This window comes from Hibiscus syriacus, unplaced genomic scaffold (genome assembly GCF_006381635.1).
Source record: "Hibiscus syriacus cultivar Baekdansim isolate YM2019G1 unplaced genomic scaffold, ASM638163v2 tig00111582_pilon, whole genome shotgun sequence".
NCBI lineage: Eukaryota > Viridiplantae > Streptophyta > Magnoliopsida > Malvales > Malvaceae > Hibiscus > Hibiscus syriacus.
The window spans coordinates 10,526,269-10,554,191 of NW_024063126.1; the positions used below are offsets into that span (position 1 = coordinate 10,526,269).

Below are 27,923 nucleotides of genomic sequence, written 5' to 3' on the forward strand. Positions count from 1 at the left end.
GATCTCAATGATGAAATCTTGCATTTAACCAAGTGCATGGGGCAGTCACAAAATATACAAAAACCTCAATGGCGTTAAGCTACTCTAGACAATACTTTTGGCCTATACTGTACTCTGTACATAGCAACAAGAATTACCGAATGCATCCCTAAAGCTAGCCTGCTTGCCATGTGAATGGCATCCATCATCCAGGCTCTAGTTGTTTATTCTTCCATAATTTGTACCATAAAAAATTCTATACTGAGCATACAGAAATCTAGTACCTTGATTAGTAGTTGCCATTCAAAAAGGACACTTGAACTCGACCGCATATAACGAAAACGAGACCGGTTAAAGAAATTATCACCTCGGATTAACGTGTGATTCACTCCTACGGTAGAAACATGGTGAAGAGCCACTTCAGAATTTAGAATGTGTTAAGATCCAGAATCACATCCAACTTCAGGGATTTGGTATATTCAACAGAGCCATATTAGCAACTATATTACCTTTCAGATATATCAGATTGTGTTGCAGTTGATGTTTCTCTGATCAGGAATGATGGTAATGGCAACCTCAGAATCTGCTGAGACAACCTCTGTGGACATGCACATGCACTGCAGCAAGATTTCCTTTTTGGAAGTATCATTGCAATCAGTATGAGAATTTTCATCAATTGGAACTGAGACTTCTCTGGAAGCATTCATCTCATCTCCATGTCGGGAAGGACTACTTTGACTGACATTGGATGCAACATCATAATGGCCATTTGCAGCATGTCGCACACTTTGTGGAGATGATGGAGAAGTTTGGTTGGTTGCATCTTTGGCAATAGGATGGCAAGTTTTTGCTTCTTCAGACTCGAGGCCTGTCTTACCAAAACCAGAAATACATTCTACCATCTGTAATTTCGAATGCTTATTCTTCTCCATGCCATCTGCATCCTCAGAAATCTGAATTGTGCCATCGAAACCATATGTGACAACTTCCTCATCAAAATCCCTTGACACATGAACAACTGCCACTTCATTGTCAGCATGGACAATATTATCAGTGTTTGACAGAACTCTCATGCTTAGAATCAAGGCTCTGTTTAACAATGCTTTCATCAGTTTTCCCCTCTGAACATATGCTTTTTGAGTCAAATTCCAGCTTCCTGTCTTCAGGTACTGGAATGCAAGATGAAGAAACAGTAGCAGCCTCTGGAAGATTGATGGTATCAGCCATTATATCAGAAGTATGTTTCAAGGTGTCATCAGGAAGTGGCATTGTAGATTCAACAGCAGAGGGTTCATCATTTCTATTATCTGTTTCAGGTGCAAGACTCTCGGCAGAAACATTCAAATCGAATGAAACCAAACACCTCTCCAGATTTATAGGACACCTCACCAGTCATCTGCTCCTCCGTAACATGTGTCCGCAGAGGTTTCTGTAACATATCTACACCAGGAAAGACCAGCATATTCATGTTCCTCATCTTCGGCTTGCATGCAGTTTCTAGTGGTTCGAAACTAAAGACAGAAGTCCATGTTTCCCTCAGTTCCGGGACTGCAGGTATGACTAATTTCTCAACATTCAGGGAGCTGAGGGCCTGAAAAATCAGGGGAAAAGAAAAAGAAACATAAAAAATGAGGTTCAGGTGAAATAAATTAATTAAAATCAAAATAGCCTAATTTATATCACAGTAGCTGTATTACTCTTTTCAGGCATACCTATAGATATTTGAATAAAATACCAGTCTCCTATGAATTTTCCTGTATCAATAGGCTGAAGGAAAAGTAATTTGACATCCGGCCATAATGTTTACTCTTGGAAAATATAATCTAACTATTACGTAACCCCCACCCTACCAAAAAAAAAATATGTAAATGTCAAAATGAGAAAAAAATGTAATTAATACAAATTGAAAATATAGAAAGAAGCAAAGAGAACATTGAGTCAGACATACAGATTCAATTGCGCAAAGAAGACAGCGACACTTCCCTTGACGCCTATAATTGTAATCATTAGGATTAAACCAAACAAGTACAACAGTTAGGAGACTGAGCAGGTTCATTAGTTTATACTCAACAAATATACTATAATCCATATTACTAAGCAACAGGTAGCATTTGGAAACTTGAATTTTAGAATTGGATTTAGATTTGGGTTTAAATGATAGTGCAAATTGAGTAATAAATAGTTAGAAACGTAGCATTCATTATTTTGTCTCAAATCCATGGATTTGTTAGATGCCTATATAGTAGTGAGTTTGAAATGCCTAATATAATTTTGGATTTTATAGATCCATGTTTTTATACTTTTTCAAATATACTATATTCAATCTATTCTTCATAATGTATGCATTTCATTCTTGCTATTGACATAGCAAATGAAATCCAAATTTTCAAATTCATGTTTCCAAACAGAGCACAAGGTATTCATGAATATGTAAAAAAACAAAGTTTTTTAAATCGTCAGTCTCAGTATATTCGCATATTAGCGGGCTATAGTTGCTACATGGATGGGGAGATAACAAAATAGCTTAAAATGAAAATGTCTAGAAGCTATCAGCAGAGGAACAAAAGGAAGGTGATCAAGAGTGATTAAAGGGATGAGTCGGAATGGCCCGATGGATATCTTATATTATCATTCTTCAAATGTAAAGACATTATTTCCACATATTCTATTCTATAATTCCCAATGAAATAAAAACGAAAGAATTACCGGATGGATGCTGCAGCGATAACCCCATCCCCCTCTCTAGAATAGCAGTGTAAAAACCACTGTAGTTTAGCCTAGTGAAATTTGACCTGAGAACAAAAGGAGATTAATAATTTACCTGAAACGAGAATTTCTTGGTCTTATTCAATAACAAAAGCGCGGCAAATATACTTGTGCAGATAAATCAAATATCACTTCACCATAAATAACGGCATTATGTTGCCTCCCAGATATTCACATAGAAAGAATAGTACCACTCGACCACAAAAAGAATGACCCAGGGCAATCTGTTAAAATGGAAGCCTTTAAACATTTCATACTGCTATAGTAACTACTATAATGTATAAATGCCACATCGATCCATCACTTTATATGTTGTCTGTTTTGATTGTTTTTATCTACACATTTAGAGCCATTTGCCATCATTCTATTTAATGTCTCCTACATTCTTCTTTAAACTTCTAAGCAGTAAGGTAACAGTTATTCAACAAAATGTGGTTCCTCAGAGTATTGAACTTTAAATTCCAGCTATTGAAGAAAGGCAGTTCTCATATCTTCGTTGCAAAACCCAAAAAGATAAAAGAATAAATGACGACGTGTGTACAGCACCAAGCAACAAGATCAAATCATACTTTTCACATCATAGTTAGAAGGTGTGAACACCAATTTTCGACCTCTTGCCCACGGCTTATACAACCGCTCAGTCAACAAACCCGATCTTCACGCCGTCCGTTTCTCACCATCAACAACGTGAGTCAAAGGGACTCATTCACAACCAACCAAGCAGTGATTTAGTCCAAATAAAACTCTAAAAGTCGAGGCTAAAAATAGTGTTTTTCCTCATTATAAATACATGTAATCGAACCCATTCGAGGGGATACACGATCTACACACAAGAATAATCGACGAAAAAGACGAGAGAAAAATCAGAAACATTTAGGGGGTCTCGAACAAAGTGAAAAATAACCAGAGAGGGGAGATACCCATTTCCCGACGAAGCTTCTTCGACCTTTCTCATGTCGTTCTGAGCTTCTTTGGTGCAAAAACGATGGTAGAGATGTGCCGCGGTGGAGATGTGCCGCAGTGAAGAAAGCAAAAGAGGAGGAGAAAGCACAATTTAAATCCAGAATTCACGCGTGAAACAAGGATTTGTTTAGTTTCATAGATTTTGTTGGTTTAATTAAGATACTAGTCATATAGAGTTCTACATTTGTAGATATGGAGATATAATTTTATTTCTTTCAATTTGGTTACTAGTTGCATTTGTTTTTACTTTGGACTCTCTATTTTACTTTTATTTTAATTTAGTCATTTCTGTTTTATTTATTTTTTTTCCTTTCACGGTTTAAGTTTAAATATTTTATTTTATTTTATTTTTAGTTTATTCTTATTTTTAATTTTTTTAACTAACCCTTTTACTTTTTTTACTTTATTCAATTTATTTTCTTTATTTTATTATTATTCTTTTGTTTATTTTCTTTTTTACTAACTTTTAATTATCTTTGTTACTTATTTTATCTTAGAATTTTTTCCCTCGTATTTATTTTTATTTTATCATCTAACATTTTTTTGGCATTTTCAGTAGTAATTTCAACCAATTAAAGGTGAGTAACTCGAATTGGGATTTTTAAATTTCAATTTAAATCTTTAATTTTCGCAATTAAAGACAACCGACGAATTAATTGGTACCGAAAGGACGGTTCAAGGGTGCTAATCATTCCTTGACCGTAATCGACTCCCGAACTCGACATGTTTCTAGTACAACGCAGATCAGGTAAGACGGTGTCCGACCCACCTAAATTTGTTTTAAAATGGTCGGTGGCGACTCCAATACATTTTCCTAAGTCGAAGTCCCAATTTCAGGCCCAACCGAAAGACAGTTCCGACAGCTTGGCGACTCCTCTGGGGATAGATAAGTGAGTCAGGCCGAAATTAATTTCTGATTGTCTTTTCATGCGAAAATGGTAAGTTTAAATTTTAATTTATTTATTCTATTCCAATTATTTACCTTTGATTATTTTTCAAATAAATAGTTGTACTGAAGTTTTTTCAATGATTTCAGATTTTTGAAAATTTCATCTCAAGCTCTATACCCGAGCTCCAAACCCTTTTTAAGTGGGGGTGAAAATGACACCTTCGTGAGAATTTATTCTCCGTGCGGGCCTAGCAAGTAACCTTCGGGATGTATATTCCTTATGTCTTCGTGTGAATTTATTCACCGTGCGGGCATATGAGAATGTTTCCTCTCGAGTTTAACTTAGTCCACATAAGCTTGTAATGGGCTTAGGACTAAGGGCCTGACAAGCCCAAGGGGGCACCAGCAAGGAGAACTCGGGTACCTTTTTAGAACCTATGTCGGGAGTACAGGAATTAGAGCCCACCCCAAAACCTCATTCCAAACCCTAGGTTGTTTTGTTTCCTGCTTTACTTTATGTTCAAAGCATGCAAACTAGACAAATATGCGGTTAGGATTTGTTTGAAATTAGCATGTGGGATAAAGATCATGTCCGAGTAAGAATTAAAGCATGTGGGGTAGATATCATGTGGGATAGGGTTTTTCATTTTTATTATTGTTTTGATTTACCTCACTAACTCTTTTAATTTTTTTGTTCTCTTTTCATTTTGTTCTCATAATTCACATTATTTAAAAGAGGTGTTGATCCACCAAAAACGTGTTTGTTAAACATGAATAATTTGTATTAATGGACAAAGGGGTTGTAATACAAGAGATGAAAATATAGAGGACATTCTACAAGGCGACTATGTGTCATATTCAATCCAGAAGACGTGGTGCCCACAATTGAAGAGTATATCACTCTGTTGCATTATAAAGAACTTAGAATGAACCGGGTCTACATCAAGCAATGAAGGTCTATCTTTGAAGAACTGATTGGCAGAGGTTGCAGGGGCAAGATGAATGTTACTGATCTTGGGAGTCACTTCAAAGACAACAATGGCAAAACGATAGTTGAAATTGGAGACCATTGCTGAAGAATTCAAGAAACAGACAAATGAACTTCACATAGTTCCTATTAATTAAGGGCTCCAATGACGTATTCGTTGGGAACATGTTCAAAAAAAGATAAATGCCAGAGATGCAGTCATTCGAGACTTCTTGGGCCAGTACAAAAAGCAACTCAACATTTGCACGGTTCATCCAGAGAAGCCAGAGCGGTTCGACAGGTTATTCAACCGGTGAGAGACGAATATAGAAGACTAGTCAACATGTCAAAAGCTGTCAGGATATTTTTGTCTCTTAAAAGATAAAACATTTTTGTCCCCAATAAGGATTATTCATAATAACAGGCGTATTTTTTGGATCAATGCCTCGAACATTTCATGCATCATGCATTCTTGCATATTTCACATTTTTTTAATTTTCATTCACATTAACTAACAAGAGTTGGACACACCCCATCCGCATAACACCTGCCTGAAAAAAAAAGAAAATGGAAACAAGATTCCAGAGAACCAAGGAGGGAAAAAAAACATTTTGACCCTATTCTCATGACCTATAAAGAACTTTATCAACAACTTCTTGACACCCATATAGTGTCACCATACCCGGTGGAACCCATGAAGCCCCCATACCTCAAATGGTATGATGAAAATGCTCATTGTGAGTATCACGGTGGTGTTTCAGGGCACACAATTGAGAACTGTTACGCATGCAAGAGAGTCGTGTAGAAGAGGCGTAATCAGAATTGGATCGACTTTAACAACTTGGGGGCATCCAAGTGAGGAAAATCATTTCATCATTTGAGGCATTCTGTTTGAGTTTGTTTTTTCATTTTTTTCTCAAGTTTTTGTAAGAACATTTGAGTAAATTTATGTTACTTTAATGATGACGCAATGAATCACATTTGCAAACTTGCAATTCTTTGAATATCAACTGAAATAAGAAACTCTGTAAATAGTTCAAAGTTATAAATCTTTGACAAAGTAACATGATTTAAAACAAGGACTTTGACCTTACCCAGAATATACCCTCAAACACCGTACCCTGCTCTTGCAATTAACCGATATAGTCTTTTCCTTTTCATATGGTGCGGACAACATGGGGCATCCTTTTGCATATGACATTATTATCTTTTTAACGCCCCTGCTTTATGGATTCAGCTAGCCAGATAACGGCAAATTAAATCCAAATTTATCTAAGCAAGAAATTTTTGGTAAAAATGGACTAAGGGAGTTAAGAAACACCTGTTATAGTCAATTTCACGCGAGCACTCAAGAATTTCATTTTTAGACCGATATTTATGCACTACCTTTGTTAGAGAAGCTTATAGAACTTGAACAAATGGACTCGAGACAACACAAGCTCAACTTCATAGCGAAGGGGCGACTGACTGTCAACAAATAAATTTTCAGTTTTATTCAGAGTCAATTTCAACTTCACAGTGAAGGATATTGGACTCGAGACAACACAAGCTCAACTTCACAGCGAAAGGGCGACTGACTGTTAACAAACAAATTTTCAGTTTCATTCAGAGTCAATTTCAACTTCACAGTGAAGGATATTGGACTCGAGACAACACAAGCTCAACTTCACAATGAAGAGCGCCTGACTGTTAACAAACAACTTTTCAGTTTCATTCAGAGTCAATTTCAACTTCACAGCGAAAGATATTAGACTCGAGACAACACAAGCTCAACTTCACAGCGAAGGGGCGACTAACTGTCAACAAACAACTTTCCAGTTTTAGAGTCAATTTTAACTTCACGACGAAGGATATTGACTTCGAAACAACCCAAATATTTGGATTTCAACTTCACAACGAAGGATATTGGCCTCGAAACAGCACAAATATTTGGATTTCAACTTCACGACGAATGATATCCAATTTGAGGCTGAACTTCACAAAGAATGGGTCATCTACGGTATCAACTTCACGAAGGGAATCGTGCCCACCAAAGTCCTTCGAGTTCGACTACGCTCAGCTTCGAGGGCACATCATTTACAACATAACTCAAGGCTAGAAGGGTTATCTGTCACCAAAGACCTTCAAGTTCGACTACGCTCAGCTCCAAGGCACATCATTTGCAATATAGCTTAAGTCGAGAAGGGTTATCTGTAACCAAAAGACCTTCGAGTTCGACTACGCTCAACTCTATCGTGCCCACCAAAGTCCTTCGAGTTCGACTACGCTCAGCTTCGAGGGCACATCATTTACACATAACTCAAGGCTAGAAGGGTATCTTCACCAAGACCTTCAAGTTCGACTACGCTCAGCTCCAAGGCACATCATTTGCAATATAGCTTAAGTCGAGAAGGGTTATCTGTAACCAAAAGACCTTCGAGTTCGACTACGCTCAACTCTAATGCATATCATTTGCAGTATAACTTAAGTCGAGAAGGGTTATCTGCCAACCAAAGATCTTCGAGTTTGACTACGTTCAGCTCCAAGGTACATCATTTGCAGCATAGCTTAAGTCGAGAAGGGCTATCTGCCAAATACCCTTGAGTTCGATTACACTCAGCTTCGAGGGCACATCATTTACAGCATAACTCAAGGCTAGAAGGGTTATCTGTCACCAAAGACCTTCGAGTTCGATTACACTCAGCTCAAAGACACCAACATTTGCAGCATAACTTAAGTCAAGAAGGGTTATCTGCCAATCAAAGACCTTCGAGTTCGATTACACTCTGCTCAAAGGCACCATCATTTGCAGCATAGCTTAAGTCGAGAAGGGCTATATGTTAAAGACCTTCGAGTTCGATTACATTCAACTCAGAGGCAAATCAAGCTTACACCATAGCTCAAGGAAAGAATGGCTATCTGTCAATAAAATTGTCGAGTTCGGTTCCATTCAGCTCGATGACACCCCAATCACACTATTGTCCGATTACAATCGAGGTTTTCAAGTCGAGAAGAAGACTCGGGTTAACCGTACCTCAATAACAAAAAAACCGTTTCCCGACAGCATAGCTTAAGTCGAGAAAAGCTATATGTCAACGAAGACCCTTCGAGTTCGATTCTATTCAGCTCGATGACACATCAAGAAACTATTTTCCAGTCAAATTTTCAAACCAAGTCCTTTAAACCGAGAAGAAGACCGAAGTTGACTACAATTTGGCAACGAGAAGTCACATCCTGATTCAAATCCCGAACTACGACTTCAATTCCATATTATTCCAAGATGGACTCGACTTCGCAACGGAGGAGCCATCCACAACTCAATTCGTCAGGGAGTTATTCTTAATTGAAATATTAGAGTCAATTTTTAACTCTACTGAACGAAAATTTGTGTCTTTTTATCTTTGTCTATTTTTCGTTACACGAAAAAGAACAAAGAGGGGCAGTTGTGAACACCAATTTTTGACCTCTTGCCCATGGCTTATACAACCGCTCAGTCAACAAACCTGATCTTCACGCCGTCTGTTTCTCACCATCAATAACGTGAGTCAAAGTGACTCATTCACAACCAAGCAGTGATTTAGGCCAAATAAAACTCTAAAAGTCAGAGCTAAAAATAATGTTTTTCCTCATTATAAATACATGTAATCGAACCCATTCGAGGGGGGAAACACGATCTACACACAAGAATAATCGACGAAAAAGACGAGAGAAAAATCAGAAACATTTAGGGGGTCTCGAACAAAGTGAAAAATAACCAGAGATGAGAGATACCCATTTCCCGACGAAGCTTCTTCGACCTTTCTCATGTCGTTCTGAGCTTCTTTGGTGCAAAAACAATGGTGAAGATGTGCCGCGGTGGAGATGTGCCGCAGTGAAGAAAGCAAAAGAGGAGGAGAAAGCACAATTTAAATCCAGAATTCACACGTGAAATAAGGGTTTATTTTAGTTTCATAGATTTTTTTGTTTAATTAGGACACTAGTCATTATAGAGTTTCACATTTGTAGCTCTGGAGCTATGCTTTTATTTCTTTCAATTTGGTCACTAGTTGCATTTGTTTTTACTTTAGATTCTTTATTTTACTTTTATTTTAATTTAATCATTTCTGTTTTATTTATTATTATTTTTCCTTTCACGGTTTAAGTTTAAATATTTTTTATAGTTTATTCTTATTTTTAGTTTATTTTTTAACTAACCCTCTTACTTTTTTTACTTTATTCATTTTATTTTATTTTTTTGTTTATTTTCTTTTTTTACTAACTTTTAATTATCTCTACTACTTATTTTATCTTAGAATTTTTCCCCTCTTGTTTATTTTATCACCTAACGCTTTTTGGCATTTTCAGTAGTAATTTCAACCAATCAAAGGTGAGTAACTCGAATCGGGTTTTTTAAATTTCAATTTAAATTATTAATTTTCGTAATTAAAGACAACCAGCGAATTAATTGGTACCGAAAGGGTGGTTCAAGAGTGTTAATCTTTCCTTGACCGTAACCGACTCCCGAACTCGATATGTTTCTAGTACAACGCAGATCAGGTAAGACGGTGTCCGACCCACCTAAATTTGTTTTAAAATGGTCAGTGGCGACTCCAATACATTTTCCTAAGTCAAAGTCCTAATTTCGGGCTCAACCGAAAGACGGTTCCGACAGAAGGAAAAGAAGAGTTTTCTTCAAGAATGCAATAAACTTAAGTACAGATGGAACATATACCAAGAATTATAGACAATATTATGAATCAGATTGAGCCCACTTTTGTGGTCAACAAGAGGCAAAAAGCACTCATCCATCACAGATAATGCAACAGCTTGCTTTGGATTTGATTCAACCTTCTGATATGCTTCATTGAGACAAACATCTGAACTGATTTCAAAGCGCTGAACAAGGGTCCATCCGAAGCCTTCTGGAAGTTCATGTTTAACCCCAACTAGCTTCTGAAGTCTCTCAAACGACTAGAAAAAACCCAAAGGAAAAAAAACCCTTTAAAGATCAACTAAGAAACATGAAAAATAACCCCCCAAAAGGGTGGGGTATTAATGTATTCTACATATTTAAAGCCAGCATAACACGTGTGCAAATAAGTAGCTCCCAAAGAGAGCCATAAATCGGCTGAATGAACAAAACAATATGGGCTCCCTTCTCATTCTTGCTAAACATATTGCAGACAATTGGATCAATTTAGTGTCTGCATTCAATAACTGAAACATCTATAGTAGATTAAGAGTTAGGCTCCTGGTTAAGAAATAGAGACAACCCTCATTAAATTTGACAAAGTGAGAATCACAATCATTTCATACCAGAAGGCATAGCTTAACTGACAGTGTAAAATAGCAATTAAAATTATATTTACAAATCTAGGAAACCACCACAAATTCTCCTCGGCACAATTATATCAATTGCAAACTAAAATTATACCTCTTTGCATCTCTTCCCACAAAAGAATGCACTACTTGAATCGTCATCAAAAGCATCCATTGGCTGAATACGTGGCTCACGATCTACCCAAAAAAATTCCTTAAGAAATGAATTGCATGTGATAGTAAGAACAATAATAACGACACCAAAATTAAATATAAAGGTCAATGGGAATCGGCAATCAACATTTAAAAACATCTTGGAACTTAACAAAGGCATACATTTTTCTTCACATAAATGGCATGTTAGAACTGTATGAACTGCATCGTCATCTTTACCCCTTTGATGTGTATTTCCAACCATCCCACAATATTTGCATGTACAGTAGACACAATTCCAGTTGCCTGTGGCAAAGAAAAGAAAATCAAAGAGTATATTAAGTATAATAAAGATTTCAACTTTCACTGAAACTCAAAATTACTTCTACATGTAACTTCCAAAAAGAAAAAACATAGAAATAGAATTCTCAGACACAGGCTTCCTTCTGACTACTTTTCAGAAAAGATTTGTATTGAAGTAAATTCAACAAAGAAATTCCTTTCCAAAAGCCTTCAACAAAGAATTCTGAGCATAAGTTTCAATCTATGCTTGTTGATCTAGGTTCCTGTCACCCTTTGCTCTACATACCAAGGCCCATAGCAAAGAAAGGAAAACAAAAAGTATGAAAGAAAGATAGTCCAGGCAGACAGCAGGCTGTAAATGAGAAAGTAACCTGATAGTTTAGTAGAGGTTGATCTTAGTGATAGTCTTAACATGACTATACAGAAACGTATTGGCATTCTTACACACCCAATCCCATTAATCAAATAGATTTCATTGTCTGCTAAATGTATAAAAAAATATTAAGCATTTTCTGATTCTTTCATGTGCTCCAGTACTGGAAGACTGAAGCAGAGAAATTAAAAGTTGGGAAAGGGAGCTAGATCCCATATGCACATGATAAAGACACATCGTAACAAGTACTTACTTCTATATCTAAGCAACTTTGATGGAATGTTGATGGGCAACTATCGGAACAGACAAATCACCACCATCCCCACAAATACCACAGGTATCGTCATTTGGGTCTTCACCACCAAAATCCACAAAATGGAGGCCCTTACGTTCAGACTGCTGTTGTTTGTTCCATGCATCTAATAAGCATTGCAACAGGGGAACTCCTGTATCTAAACGTATATTCTGAAAAGGTCTTTGGACTTTGCTCCCCACATGAGTTTCAAATTCTGCAATGGTGAAGACATCACTACAACAGTTGCATTGGATGCCATCCCTTGTTATCCTACCAGACTTACTCTCATGAGTACGTGTTCTTTTTTTAATCAAATACTCCACATTCCCATCCCGTGGAACAGTACCCAAATCAATCATCCAAGAAAGCAGAGTTTGCTTTCCATCATATAGCACATAATCATCATCATCAGATTCAGCTCCATCCATTGCGTTGCGGACCAACAAAGTGTTGCGGAAGACGGCTATTAGATAGAGCAAAATCGCAACTGATAATTTGGGAAAATAAAAATGAAGATAAAAGATACACAAAATTTACGTGGAAAACCTCTAAAAATTTAGGGTAAAATGGCAACGGTAGAAGAATTTCACTATGAGAAAATAGGAATTACAACCTCTCTCGATCTACCAAGGAGAAAACAATGATAATTCTCTCTAGATAAAAAGGAGAAAACAACTCTCAAGAAACTCTCTAAAATCTCTCTAGTATTGGAAGAAAGCTAGAATGTTTTGGGATGATTTTGAAGCTAAATGAGCTAGGGTATTTATAGTTGAAGCTTAAGGACTAAACTTGTAAATACCCTAAAAGTAAAGTGACTAAATTGGGTATTTTACCCTTTCACATTTTCAACAAAAGCTGCTTAATTTTCGGTGGAAAATTTTCAATCAATTTGCAGCAACTTTCGATGCATTTATACACACCAATATTTGACTTTTCAATAATCTCCCACTTGAAGATTTGATTGGAACAATCATATCTTCACACCATTCTTTCTACCTTGTACCATCATGTTGCTTACGTCTCTGACAGGCCACAGGAGGATCGACACCAAGTAAATTTATCAGTATTGATCGCCTTCGTCATGAAATCTGCTATGTTGTCTTTGGTATGGATCTTCTGCATATCTATCGTCCCTTCTTCCACCTTTTCACGAATGAAATGGTACTGAACTCGTATGTGTTTTGTCCTTGAATGAAATGCTGGATTCCTTGCTAAATGCAAGGCGCTTTGACTGTCACAAAACATAGAGACATACTCTTGATTGTGCCCAAGCTTCTCCAATAGCATCTTCAACCAAATTGCTTCTTTATTGGCTTGTGTAGCTGCTACATATTCTGCCTCTGTTGTGGATGTAGCCACAACTGACTGCAATTTTGAAACTCAGCTTACAGCTCCACCAGCAATTTTGAACACATATCCTGTAGTAGATTTGCTTTTATCCAAATCCCCTGCATAGTCAGAATCTACATAACCATTGATTAGTAAGTTTGATCCTCCGTAACATAATGCAACATTTGAGGTTCCTTTGATGTATCTGAGGATCCTCTTTACAATATTCCAATGCTCTTTGCCTGGATTCGCCATGTACCGACTAACCACTCCCACTGCTTGTGCAATGTCTGGTCTTGTGCATATCATAGCGAACATTAAGCTTCCCACTACTGATGCATACGGTACTCGAGACATCTCCATCCTCTCTTTTCCACTGCTAGGACTCATACTGGAGGATAATTTGAAGTTAATAGGAAGAGGGGTAGAAATTGGCTTACAATCTTGCATGCTGAATCGTGACAAGATCTTCTTCAAGTAATTATTTTGTGAAAGCCAAATCTTCCTATTACTTCTGTCTCGGTGAATTTGCATCCCTAGAATCTTGTTTGTTGATCCCAAGTCTTTCATTTCAAATTCCCTAACTAGTTGTGCATTCAATTCTTCAATATGATCTTTGTTGGGTCCTGCAACCAACATGTCATCCACATACAACAGCAATATAACAAAATCATTATCACCATACCTCTTGAAATAAGCACAAGGGCCAGCATTAAGTCTGTTGTATCTAAGGCACATAATGAATGAATCAAATCTCTTATACCAACATCTCGGCGCCTGCTTTAGACCGTATAGAGATTTGTTCAACCTGCAAACCAAGTTCTTCTTTTCGTCTTCTTCAAAACCTTCAGGCTGGAGCATATAAATCTCTTCTTCAAGATTTCCATGAAGAAAAGCTGTTTTAACATCTAGTTGCTCTAGATGTAAGTTCAATGTAGCACACATTGCTAAAACTACTTGAATTGTTGTTAGTCGAACCACAGGAGAAAATATTTCATTAAAATCAATACCTTCCTTTTGAGCATATCCTTTGACCACCAGTCTTGCACGATACCTCTCAACTTGATTGTCACCATTTCTCTTGATTTTGAAGACCCATTTGTTACCAATTGGCTTCCTTCCTTGTGGTAATGGCACAAGGTCCCATGTATTATTTTTATGAAGGGCTTCGATTTCTTCTTGCATTGCCATCATCCACAGTGAAGCATCTGAGCTGTTTATTGCCTCCTGGTATGTTGATGGCTCACCGTCCTCTGTTAAAAGACAGTATGCAATATTACATTCTTTAACATAATCTGAGTGCCAATTGGGACGTCTTCTCACACGATCTGATTGACGAGTTGTTGGAGCTTCATAACTCTCTGGTTCTTGTTCATCATGTGTTGGTTCTGCTTCAGAAGAATCTCCTTGTTCAAACTCTTTTTCCACATGTATCTGCGTAGTCTCTGACTTTTCAGTGCTATCATCATCTTCTTTTCTTTATAGCTTATCTTCTACAAAGATGACATCCCTGCTGATGATCACTTTACGGGCAGTGGGATCCCACAAGCGATACCCCTTTACTCCATCAGCATACCCCAAGAATTTGCATTTCCTGGATTTTGGATCCAGCTTTGAAATTTCTTGGGCGTTGTACATCACGTACACAATACTTCCAAATATATGGAGGTTTGAATAATCAGCTGGTTTACCAGTCCACATCTCCATTGGTGTCATCAGCTCTATTGCAGTTGATGGAGCTCGATTCACTAAATAACAGGCGGTATTGACTGCTTCTGCCCAGAATGATTTTTCTAGGCTTGCATCCCTTAACATTGCTCTTGTTCTTTCTAACAAGGTTCTGTTCATCCGCTCTGCCACTCCATTTTGTTGAGGAGTGTTCGCCACTGTGAACTATCTTTTGATGCATTCTTTCCTGCAAAAGTCATCAAATTCTTCGCTTGTGTATTCTCCTCCATTATCTGTTCTGAAACACTTGATCTTATTTCCAGAATCAAGTTCCACCCGCACTTTGAATTTTTTGAAAGTTGAAAACACGTCTGACTCTTCTTAATAGGGTGCACCCAACATCTCCTGGAGTAGTCATCAATAAATGAGACAAAGTATTTTGCTCCACCTACGGACGTTACTGGTGCTTGCCATACGTCAGAGTGAACCAATTCTAGAACACTTTTGCCTCTAGAATTTGATGTGTTGAATTTCAACCGGTGTTGCTTACTTGTTATGCAATGCTCACACAAAGGAAGTGATACCTTTGTTAAGCCTGGAAGTAGCTTTTGCTCCACAAGGACTTTCATTCCTTGTTCTGACATGTGTCCAAGTTTCTGATGCCATAGCATTGCCGAATCTGAACTACATGAGGAAACAGAGGCTTCTGCTTCTACCAAAGTCTCTCCCTTCAGCATGTACAAGTTTGCAGCTATTTTTTCGCCTTTCAGCACCACAAGCGCTCCACGGAACACCTTCATGATTCCTTTTCGTGTTTCAATCTTGCTTGCATTATTATCCAACAATCCGTAGGATAATAAATTTTTCTTTAGGCCTTTCACGTGCCGCACATCTCGAACAACTTTAATTGTTCCATCATACATCTTCAATTTGATGGTTCCCACTCCAACAATCTCTAAGGCATGATCATTGTAACTATACGCAGATCCTCCTGAGACAGGTTCATAATAATGGAACCATTCTCTTCTTGAGGTCATGTGATATGTCTCTCCCGAATCAATGAGCCATATATCTGCAAATCTTTTTCTGCCTTCCACGGTGGTTGACGCTCCACAACATAGAACATCTCCATCATCTGAAGTGTTTGCAGTATTGCCTTGTGGATTGGAGTTTTTATTTAGACTCCAACAATCCTTCTTCAAGTGACCCTTCTTTCCACAATTGTAACACTTTAAATTCTTCTTGCTCCTCGACTTCGATCTACCATGTTTGTGACTGTTGCTTTGGCCACGTTCTGTTGATCTCCCTCTCATCGTTGTCATCGTTGTCAATGCTTCTGCTTGTTGCAGATTTACTTGTCTGTCTTCCTTGTTCTTGCGCCGATTTTCTTCTTGTAGAACAACTGCTGCAACGTCATCGAAGACTAGACTAGTGACATTATTGTTTGTCAAGTTGATGATGAGTTGATCATACGAATCCGGTAGACTTTGAAGTAGAAGTTCAGCACGTTCCTGTTCTCCTATTTTACAGCTTAAGGATGTAAGTTGAGAAAATAAAGTGTTCAGTGTATTTAAGTGCTCCGTCACTGAAGTAGATTCTGGCATACGGATAGTGTACAATTTCCTCTTAAGAAAAATTTTATTGTGCAACGATGTGGCCTCGTACAATTTGGTGAGATGATCACATATCTCCTTAGCTGTCTTCTTCTCCTCGATGCTTGACAATACTTCATCTGCTAATGCTAGATGAAAGTTTGCCATAGCATTCCCGTCCATCTCGTTCCATTTGATGTCATCTGCGAAATCCACCGGCCTTTCATTGATAGCTGCTAGACACCCGTCTTTCCTTAGGATGGCCTTCATCTTCAATTTCCACAATGAGAAATTTCTCCCATTGAATTTTTCAATATCAAATTTCGTTGTCATAGCTTCTTTTACGGATAGCTCCCACTATTTCACTATCGTGAATAGTTCTCTGGAACCTTCAAAGAATGGGTAATAACTTCTTATTTTCTTATGTTTGGAGGATCCACATTTTGGTGGCAACCACAAATACAATAAGCAGATATTACACACTCTAATCTAGCTCGGATACCAATTTTTGCGGAAGACGGCTATCGGATAGAGCAAAATCGCAACTGATAATTTGAGAAAATAAAAATGAAGATAAAAGAGACACAAAATTTACGTGGAAAACCCCTAAAAATTTAGGGTAAAAACCACGGGCAACGGTAGAAGAATTTCACTATGAGAAAATATGAATTACAACCTCTCTCGATCTACCAAGAAGAAAACAATGATAATTCTCTCTAGATAAAAAAGAGAAAACAACTCTCAAGAAACTCTCTAAAATCTCTCTAGTATTGGAAGAAAGCTAGAATGCTTTGGGATGATTTTGAAGCTAAATGAGCTAGGGTATTTATAGTTGAAGCTTAAGGACTAAACTTGTAAATACCCTAAAAGTAAAGTGACTAAATTGGGTATTTTACCCTTTCACATTTTCAACAAAAGCTGCTTAATTTTCGGTGGAAATTTTTCAATCAATTTGCAGCAACTTTCGGTGCATTTATGCACACCAATCTTTGACTTTTCAATACAAAGCGTATTGCCTTCTCTTTTGTGTCTGCTGTAGCTTACGCTTTCTGCTAGACATTTGTGATCCCCTTTGTATTGTACCATCAGAATTTTCCTCTTTATGAAGCTTTTTTTTCAGCAGCTTCTGTTTTTTCTTTTTCTCAGCGTCCTTTCATTTCCTTTTTTCGTTTGTTCATTTTCTTTTTAACTTGCTCACATCTTTTGTATCATCATCCTCCCCTTTTGGCTTCTTTTTTCCAACCTGTTTCTAAACTCAAACTACTTAAAAGAATCTCGAGAAACTCTAAACTCAAGACCCTGAAATTCAAAAACCAGAAGAAATCAATGGGGGAAAAATCTTAAAATAGAAAGAGTGCCAAAGAGTCGTATCAAAACCGGCGGAAAGTGATCACGTACCTTACTACCAATGCAGCCGACTGAGCGGGATCCTATCGTACAACGGCGTCGTGTTATATTATGGTCCGGTAGAAAGCAGAAGGTCGCTCCAATGACGTTTCAAATGGTTTTGGGGATTATTTAGAGGTGGAGGGTTTAGAGAAGAGGGATTTTGGGGTCTCTCTATTGTGGGAGCTTTGCTTTTAGTTTGGCTAATTAGAGAGGTTGGTTACTTGCACGCGCACTAAAACCACCGAGTTTGAAGGGTAATATTGTCTTTTCATATTGTTCATTCCTCTTCATTTTCATTTTCCCCTCCATTTTTGCGCATGATTTCCGTTTATCCTTAATTGAAAATCAAAAGTTGCTGGAATTAATCCCAACAACAAATAAAAAAGAGAATAAAAGTTTACCCAAATAAAAAAAAGGCTAATATACTAAAAAAAAAAAGCCCTCAAACTACAACACTATATTCAAATAAGCCCTCATACTTATTTTGTAGCTAAATAAGCCCTACTTAACCCAAATGGCATTCTATGTTTGTATGGAGGATGAGATGGAAAATTATTTTTTTAAAACTTTTTTTCTTATAATTTTTCACATGTCACAATTTCATTAATTACAAATGTACAAGAAAAGTTATTGTATAAACTTCCACACAGATCACACCACATCATCTATAATCCTAAATCATTAAAAATATACATCTTATCCATTTTCCCTCCATGTCACTTTTTTCACAGGACGAATATTCAATTTGTTTTCATGTAAATATAAAAGTGAATGGTTATTTAAAAGTTAATTTTAAATTATTAGTAATATGGATGAAAAAGGGTAAGATGGAGAATTTATAGTGGTTGGGATCACGAATGATATAATAAGAAGGGTTTATAAGATAATTGATGACATGATAAAAATAGTTCATAAAATAATTTTTCATATGTGTGTTCCACCTCCTATATTCGAAAAGAAAAATACCATGCGAGTTCTACTTCCTATTTTCGAAAAGAATAATATAATGAAAATTTTACTACGACATAATAGTTATATTATTGTTATTCTCATCATTATTTGTGGTAACCAATACTAATGTTTTTATTTTGTCCCATTTATTTTAGTAATAAAAGAGACTCGGACTTTTAAAGTTATAAACTTTATTTTTTTTATGCACCTAAAATTCTGTAGATAATAGTTGTTATCAAATGTATCAAATTATGCTCTTAAGAGTGACTAGGATTTATTTTTTTATGCACCTAAAATTCTGTAGATAATAGTTGTTATCAAATGCATCAAATTATGCTCTTAAGAGTGACTAGGATTTGATATTTGGAGTTGTTTGTTGGATGCTTTGGTCTAATTAGAGATGCACATAGCCGGATTTAAATCCGATCCGGATCAGATAAAAATCGATATGGTTTTTTCACTAAGCCCAAAAATCGATTTATAAAAAAACCGGTTCGGATCATAACCGGTTTGGAGGGCCGGATGATGTAACCGGTTTCTGTTTGAAAAAAACCGGTTTTTAATCCGGTAAAAAATCCGGTCATCTAATTTTTTAAACCCCATACCGGATTTTTTTCCGGATAAAAAACCAGGTTTTTTTTCCTTTTTTTTCAACTGGTTTTTAATCCGGTAAAAAATCCAGTCGTCCAATTTTTTCCCAAACCGGTTATACTATCCGATTTTAAAATATCCGATCCGGTTTTAAAAAAACTGATTTTTCCCAAATTCGGTTTCGAATATTTTTTTTACGCAAAATCAGATATTCGAATTTTTTGTACACCTCTAGGTCTAATCATAATCAGAGATAAATTGAGGGACAAATAGAGGCAATTGTCTCTATAAAAATTCTAAATTATCATATATTTTAAGTATTTTCTTTATATTTTCTATTGTTAATATATTTTTACATGTAAAATTTTATAAATTTGCCCCTTATATAAAATCATGATCCGTCCCTGAACATAATTGTATGTTATTTGACTATGTCTATGAGTATACTGCTTGGGATATATGTGGCTTGCATGAGATGTGTTGGTGAGTTTAAATTGGCCAGAGTCACACACACACACACATTTGTGTCAAGTCAAAAGGCAAGTCTGGTGTTGAGTGAAATAAACCCACACACACACACACACATTTGTATCAAGTCAAAAGGCAAGTCGGGTGTTGAGTGAAATAAACCTAAACCCGGTAAACCCAGATTTCAAGTGGGGTATATTTTTATCAGTCAAAATCCTGACATATGTCCATCCCTATCAGTGCAACCATGAGGTAAGTTGGACTTTTGGGTTTACCAAGAATTTGGGATGGTGTGGCATCTTAGAAGTGGAATTATAGGGAGCGTTCCAAGGCCTCCGACAAGCAAGAGCAGTTGGATTCAATCAAGTCATGCTCGAATTGGGCAACCTTGCTGCAGTTCAGGTGATTGTAAATGGTGATAATGTTGATCAGTTTAATCCTGACCTTCGTGCCATTCATCGTCTGTGAAGCAAGCATTGGCAATGGGTGGTACGAATTTACCATGTGTGTACCGAGAGATGAATTGTGCAGCGGACGAGCTTGTAAACACGGCACATCTGCAACCTTTGGGAGCTCGAATTTATGGCCAGCCACCGGATGAAGCACTTAAAGAGGAAAAGGAGACTTTTAATATACAAAAACTTCAATGGAGTTTAAGCTAGAGAATACTATTGGCGTATACTGCACATAACAAAAATAATTATCGTGCATCCCTAAAGCTGGTCTACCATTGCATCCATAATCCAGGATCCAAAGGTTAATTCTTCCAAAATTCCTACCATAAAAAAAAAATCTATACCGAGCATACAGAACTCTAGTACCTTGATTAGTAGTTGCCATTAAAAATATCCGGATCTCTGCCAGAGATAAAGGTAAAAGGGAGCTTGGTTAGGCAAAACTCTCATCTCAGATTCGAGTGTTATTCACCCTCGACAAATGCACGTGAAGAGCCACTCCAGAATTATAATTCGAGTTAAGATCCAGAATCATGGTAAACTTGAGGACTTGATAAGAGAAGCTTCAGATTTGGTATTCATCCGGGTCATTAGTAAAGCTATATCAGACTCTGTTGCAGTTGATGTTTCTCTAATCATGGATGCTAACAATGGCAACCTCAGAACCGACAGACAACATTTCTGGACATGTGCATGCACCGCTGCAAGTTCCCTTTTTTTGGAGTATCATTGCAAACCAACGCTAGCATGAGAATTTAAATCGATTGGAGTCGAGACACCAACCTGTAGGGAAGGACCACATTTACTGACATTGGATGCAACATCAAAATGGCCATTCAAAGCATGTTGTGCACTTTCAGGTGATGATAGAGAAGTTTGGTTGGTCACATCTTTGGAAACAGCATGGGAATTTTTTGCTTCTTCAGACTGAAATACTGTCTTGCCAAAATCAGAAACACATTCTACCATATCTACTTCTAAATTCCCATGATGCTTCGTGTTATTTGCATCCTCAGATATCTGAACTGTACCATTAAAACCATTAGTAACTTCCTTACTAGCATCCTTTGGCACATGAAAAATAACTGCCACTTCATTGTCAACATGGACAATATTATCAGAGTCTTTGACAGAACCCTCATGTTTCGAGGTGCCATCAGGATGCGGCATTGTAGATTCAACAGCAGGTTCATTTTTATCATCTGTTTCAGGTGCAGAACTCTCAGCAGAAACATTCAAATCAAACGCAACCGAACATTTCTCTCCAGATTTATAGGACATCTCATCCATTTTCCACTCCTCTGTAACATGTGTCAGCAATGGTTTCTGTAACATATCCACACCAGGAAAGACCAACATATTCATGTTCCTCATCTTTGGCTTCCATGCAGCTTCTAGTGGTTCGAAACGAAAAACAGAAGTCCATGTTTCCCTCACTTCCGGTACTGCAGGTATGACCAATTTCTCAACATTCAGGGAGCTGAGGGCCTGAAATTAGGGGACAAGAAACATGAAAAATGAAATCCGGGTGAAATACATTAATTAAAATCAAAATAGCCTAATTTCACATCACCATTACTCTTTTCAGGCATACCCACAGTCCATTGAATGCATGTCACCTGTGAATTATCTTGTATCACTAGGTTGAGGGGAAAAGTAATTTGATATATGGTCATAATGTCTTCTTTTCTAAAAAAAATAATCTAATCATTAAGTAATCCACCCCCGTCCCCCCCCCCCCCGGAATATACTCTGGCAGGAAGTGCCATGCTGTATAACATTTAGTCATACATACAAAATAAACTTGTAGATATAAAAATTCTTTAAAATGTAATTAAGACTCCAGCAGTATAATACAAAATGAAAATATAAAAAGATAAACAGAATAATGATTCAGACATACAGATTCAATTGCGCATAGAAGCCGGCGACACATCCCTTGACGCCTATAAGCATACCGCGTCCCAATGAAAGGCATTTCAGCTAACAGGTTTCCATGGATCCTGTTAGCCCATAATTAAAAAATTGTAATCATTAGCATTTAAGAAAACAAGCACAACAGTTACGTGAGTGGGCAGGTTTATTAGTTTATGAGAAACAAATATACAATACTCAGTATTACACAGGTAATGGTGATTATGTACCATTAATTAATTGTATTTAAGAATATTAAACAAACTACAATGCGTCAAATCTTCAGTCTCAGTATATTCAACTATTAGTGGGCTAGTGGCAATTTGGATAGGGGGATAACTGAACAAAATAGCTTAAAATGTAAATATGTACTGGAAGCTAACAGAGGACAAAAGGATGGCAATCAAGAGTGTTCAATCGGATGAGTTGGTATGATTGGATGGATATCTTATACAATATTCTTCAAATGTAAAGACATTGTTTCCACATATTCTATCCAATAATTCGCAATAAACTAAGTACAAAAGTATTACCTGATGGATGCTGCAGCAATAATCTCATCCCCCTTTTCTAGAATTGCTGTGTAAAAACCACTGTAGTTTAACCTAGTGAAGTTTGACCTGAGTACAAAAGGAGATAATTCACCTGAAATAAGAATGTCTTGGTTTTGTTCAATTTCAAAATCACAGCAACAACAATTGTGCAGAAAAATCAAATATCACTTCACCATAAATATAGGCATTAGGTTGTCTCCCAGATGTTCACATCACAAAGAATAGTACCACTAGAGCACAATAGAATTACCCATGCCAATCTGTTAAAATGGAAGCCTTACGTTTCACATGGTTATAGTAACTATTATAATGTATAAATGTTACATTAAGCCATCACCACATATGTTGCCTGCTCAGATTGTTTTTATCTACACATTTAATGCTGTTTTGTTCATTAAATTTAACATCCTCTAAATTTGCAGACCTAGGGCAAGGGTACAGCATTGCACAAAGATCTTCTCTAAACTTCTATGCAGTAAGATCATTTTTCTTCGACAACATATGCATCCTTATACATATCTAACTTCAAATTAGGGATATTGAAGAAAGAAAGTTCTGCACAAATCGTAATTGCCAAAACCCACAAAAGAATTAAAAAAACGAAGACAATGCATACTGCACCAAGCTAAAAAAATAAAACCATACTTTTCACATCATAATTAGAAGAACCAAGTTTTCTTCAAGAATGTAATATAGACTCAAGTAGTGATAGAACACATACCAAAAATTATAGACGATATTATGAATCAGATTGATCCCACTTCTGTGGTCAACAAGAGGCAAAAAGCACTCATTCATCACTGATAATGCAACAGCTAGCTTTGAATTTGATTCAACATTTTGATATGCTTCATTGAGACAAACATCTGATCTGATATCAAAGCGCTGAACAAGGGTCCATGAGAAGCCTTCTGGAAGTTCATGTTTAACCCCAACTAGCATCTGAAGTCTCTCAAACAACTAGAAAAAAAGAAGCTTCAAGATTAACTTCGAAACATGAAAAATAGACAACACTCCTTCAAAAGGGTTAAACATAATACACACAATACTATGGGGCTCCCCCTTCCCATTCTTGCTAACCATAATGCACAAGATGGGATCAGATTAGTGGCCGAGTTCAATAACTGAAACATCCCTAGTAGATAAAGAGTTAGACCACTGCTTAAGAAATAGAGACAACCCCTCTTAAATTTGACAAAGCGAGAACCACAACCATTTCATACCATCAGATTGCTTAACTGACAACATAAAATAGCAATTAAAACTATATTTTACAAATCTAGCAAATCACTACAAATTCCTCGTGGCACAACTATATCAATTACCAACTAAAATTGTACCTCTTTGCATCTCTTCCCACAAAAGAACGCACTACTCGAATCATCATCAAAAGCATCCATTGGCTGAATACAAGGTTCATGATCTATTAAAAAAGTCCTTCAGAAATGAATGGCATAAGGAAAATAATGGTGACACCAGTATTTAAAATAAAGGTCAAGGGAATCAACAATAAACATATAAACACAACAGCTTTGAACTTAACAAAGGCATACATTTTTCTTCACATAACTGGCATGTTAGAACTGTAGGATATGTATCCTCATCATTGCCACTTTGACACATATTCCCAACCAACCCACAATATTTGCATGTACAGTAGACACAGTTCCAGCTACCTGAAGGGAATGCCTGGGACAAATAAAAGAAAATCAGAAAAAGAGTAGGATTAAGCATGATCAAGATTTCAATTTTCACTGAAACTAAAATATGCATCTGCATGTAACTCCAGAAAAAGGCAAAATATTGAAATAGAATTCTCGGACAGGTTTCCTTCTTACTACTTTTCACAAATGATTCATATTGTGAACTTCGACAAAGAAATCCCTTTCCAAAAGCCTTCAAGAAAGAATTCTGAGCATAAGTTCCAATATATGCTTGTTGTTCTAAGTTTCAGTCACTCTTTGCCCTACACTATTAGGGTCCACAGCAAAGAAGGGAAAACAAAATATGAACTAAAGATATTCCAGGCAGACTGCAAGTTGTAAATAAGAGAATTTTAGCAGAGGTTGAACTTAGCAAATTGTCTTAACGTTATACACACACCAAATCCCCTTAATAAAATAGATTTCATTCTCTGCTAAATGTAACATAAAATTATCAAACATTTTCCCTTCCTTTCATGTGCAATAGTAATGAAAAACTGATTCAGAGAAATTAAAAGCTGGGAAAGGAGCTAGACCCCATATGCATGTAATAAAGACATGGCAACAAGGACTTACTTCTATACCTAAGCAACTTTGATGGAATGTTGATGGGCAACTATCACAACAGATCAAATCACCACCATCCCCACAAATACCACAGGTATCGTCATTTGGATCTTCACCAAAATCCACAAAATGGAAGCCCTTACGTTCAGCCTGTTGTTTGTTCCATGCATCTAATAAGCATTGCAACAGGGAGACTCCTGTGTCTAAACATATATTCTGGAAAGGTTGATGAACTTTGCTCCCCGCATGAATTTCAAATTCTGCAATGGCGAAGACATCACTACAGCAGTTGCATTGGATTCCATCCCTAGTTATCCTACCAGACTTACTTTCACTAGTACGTGTTCTTTTTTGAATCAAACATTCCACTTTCCCATCCTGTGGAACAGTTCCCGAATCAATCATCCAAGAAAGCAGGGTCCGCTTACCATCATATAGCATATAACCATCATTATCAGATCCAGCTCCATCCATTGAGTTGCGGGCCAACAAAGCATACTGCTTTCTCTTTTGTGTCTGCTGTAGCTTACGCTTCTTGCATGACACTTGTGTTCCCCTTTGTAATGAACCATCAGAGTTTTCCCCTTCATGAAGCTTCTTTTTTTTCTTTTTCTCATTTTCCTTCCATTTCCTTTTTCGTTTATTCATTTTCTTTTTAACTAGTCCATCATCCTCCCCTTTTGGCTTCTTTTTTCCAACCCTTTTCTTTTGAACTATTCTTTTAAGGATGCTAAGTTCCTCTTCAGGAATTGGAGTAAATACAAAGCCATTTGGACAAGCCTTAGGGTCACCATTCTCATAATTGTTTTTAAGCACCCTGTAGGCCAGGGTAACTGACCAGTGAGTATTTCCTTCAGGATTAACATACACTGCATCATTGTACTCTCTTTTATTCCGAGGCCTGTAAACAATTGTCCAACCTGCTTCTTTTAGCATATTCACTATTCGATCTCTCAAAGCTTGTTTTGCTTCTGACTTTCTAAGTTCACCTTCATCCCCTGCTTTCTTTACTCTCTTTTCATTGCCTTCCACTTCCACAATTAGTGAAGCTTTGCTCTCATTCTTTTCCATATCATCAAATAAATCCTTATTAGCAGACCTCTTAAGATTTGATTCTTTCCCAATCAGTCTCTTCTCTGAATATGAAGTATTAGCAGGCATATTAAACTTTAAATTACCCCTCAACTTCTTTCTGCCTCTTCTTAGCCCACCCACCTTTTTTCTCCCATCTATAACCCTCCCCTTCAAACCCTTATTACCACCCTGCACCTTTGCTGGTCTTCCTTGCTTACGGAGCACACCTTCCTTTACCTTGCTACTACATTGATCAATCCCTTCCCTTTCCAACTCAACTCGTTTATTCAGTAACCCCTCATTGCCCTGCACATTGGGTGGTCTCCCACGCTGATGCATGACCTTCTTCCTAGACTCACAATCAAAGTGATTGCCCACTCCCATTTCCGCATCAACAGCTTTCATCTCAACCCCATAATCAAAATTCATCTTGGGTGGTGACTCATGCTTGTGGTTTGCTTCCTTCCTTGCCAAAACATCAGAGTGATAACTCTCTCCTGCTTTAACCACATCTGCTTCCTTCTCAACCGCCAAAGTCCTCTGCCCCTTTACTGATCTGCCACGCCCACGAGCACGATTTAACTTCTTAATGCCACCAACATTAGACTGATCACTCTCTTCTGCTTCAATTTTAATTTCTTTCTTCTCAAACCCACATTCCCTGCACCTTCCGCGGTCTTCCATGCTTGCGCACCTTCGGTGGTCTACCACGCTTACCTTTTGACTCCTTACTCACATCCCCGTCAAAGCTCCCTGGTTCTTTAGTAAATCCTTTCTTTACATAACTATCATTACCTGGTACCTTGGGTGGTCTCCCAGGCTTGCGCTTGATCTTCTTCCTGACTTCACCATCTGGGCAATCATTCTCTCCTACTTGCCGCTCAAGTGTCTTCTTCTCAAACTCACTATTCTCCTGTACCTTCCGTGGTCTTCCAGGCTTACCCACCTTCCGTGGTCTACCACGCTTACACTTTGACTCCTTACTCACATCCACGTCAAAGCGATCACTCCCCCCAGCTTCTTTAGTAAATCCTTCCTTTATATACCTGTCATTGCCCAGTACCTTGGGTGGTCTCCCAGGTTTGTTTTTGAGATTCATCCTGACTTCACCATCCTGGAAATCATTCTGTCCTACTTGCCGCTCAAGTGTCTTCTTCTCAAACCCATTCTTCCCCTGAAAGTTGGGTGGTCTCCCACGCTTACGCTTTTCCATCTTATCCACCTTTCTCTGTGCCTCCTTCATTTCGACATGAGACTGATCATTCCCCTCCTTAACTACTTCATTTGTTTTCATCTCAGAACTATTTCCATCTTCAGTTTTAACAACCCTATGCTCAACCTTATCCCCTTCGATCCCACTCAAAGTTTTCACTGCAGACATCGACCGCAAAACCCTGCCAGAAAACTGCGGTTTACATTCTAAGGCTTCCTCCTTGACTTTTTTCTTCACACTATGTTCTTTACTATCTTCATTACCCTCACTCTCATCAGGTTTCAACTGCAAACATCTAGATCCTTCCATATCTAACAAAACCCTAGATTAAAAAAATTCCGTTTTCCCCTTCGCTCAGAAAATGATCTCACTGTGTATCAATCATATAAAAAAAAAGTAAACAAACCCCATTGGATTTCACCTTGAACAACAGAAAACGTAATTTCCCAAACTACTCAAAAGGAGATTTTAAAACCAGAAGAAATCAATG

At 37.3% G+C, this 27,923-nt stretch overlaps 1 protein-coding gene and 1 long non-coding RNA gene across 4 annotated transcripts; both read right to left on the reverse strand.

The window, feature by feature from the left end:
* LOC120165341 lies at positions 1 to 26,927 on the reverse strand. Of its 3 annotated transcripts, none has more exons than XM_039174886.1 (8): positions 25,156 to 26,927; positions 24,430 to 24,565; positions 24,217 to 24,299; positions 23,598 to 23,836; positions 22,856 to 22,942; positions 22,312 to 22,411; positions 21,642 to 21,896; positions 1 to 1,317 (listed from the first exon to the last, which is right to left on the reverse strand). In XM_039174886.1, the coding sequence occupies exons 1-8, from the start codon at positions 26,902 to 26,904 to the stop codon at positions 1,030 to 1,032; spliced, it is 2,937 nt and encodes a 978-aa protein (XP_039030817.1). In that variant the 5' UTR covers positions 26,905 to 26,927; the 3' UTR covers positions 1 to 1,029. The 3 variants fall into 3 exon arrangements, 2 of the variants coding, with proteins under 2 accessions (XP_039030817.1, XP_039030816.1); XR_005519805.1 differs by lacking the exon at positions 1 to 1,317 and adding an exon at positions 20,219 to 20,558 and having other exon boundaries at positions 20,775 to 21,896; XM_039174885.1 differs by lacking the exon at positions 1 to 1,317 and having other exon boundaries at positions 20,641 to 21,896.
* LOC120165343 lies at positions 1,428 to 3,788 on the reverse strand. Its single transcript, XR_005519806.1, has 4 exons — positions 3,666 to 3,788; positions 2,686 to 2,771; positions 1,928 to 1,970; positions 1,428 to 1,570 (listed from the first exon to the last, which is right to left on the reverse strand). It is a non-coding gene; the product is annotated as an uncharacterized LOC120165343 (long non-coding RNA).
* Positions 26,928 to 27,923: the final 996 nt, after the last annotated feature.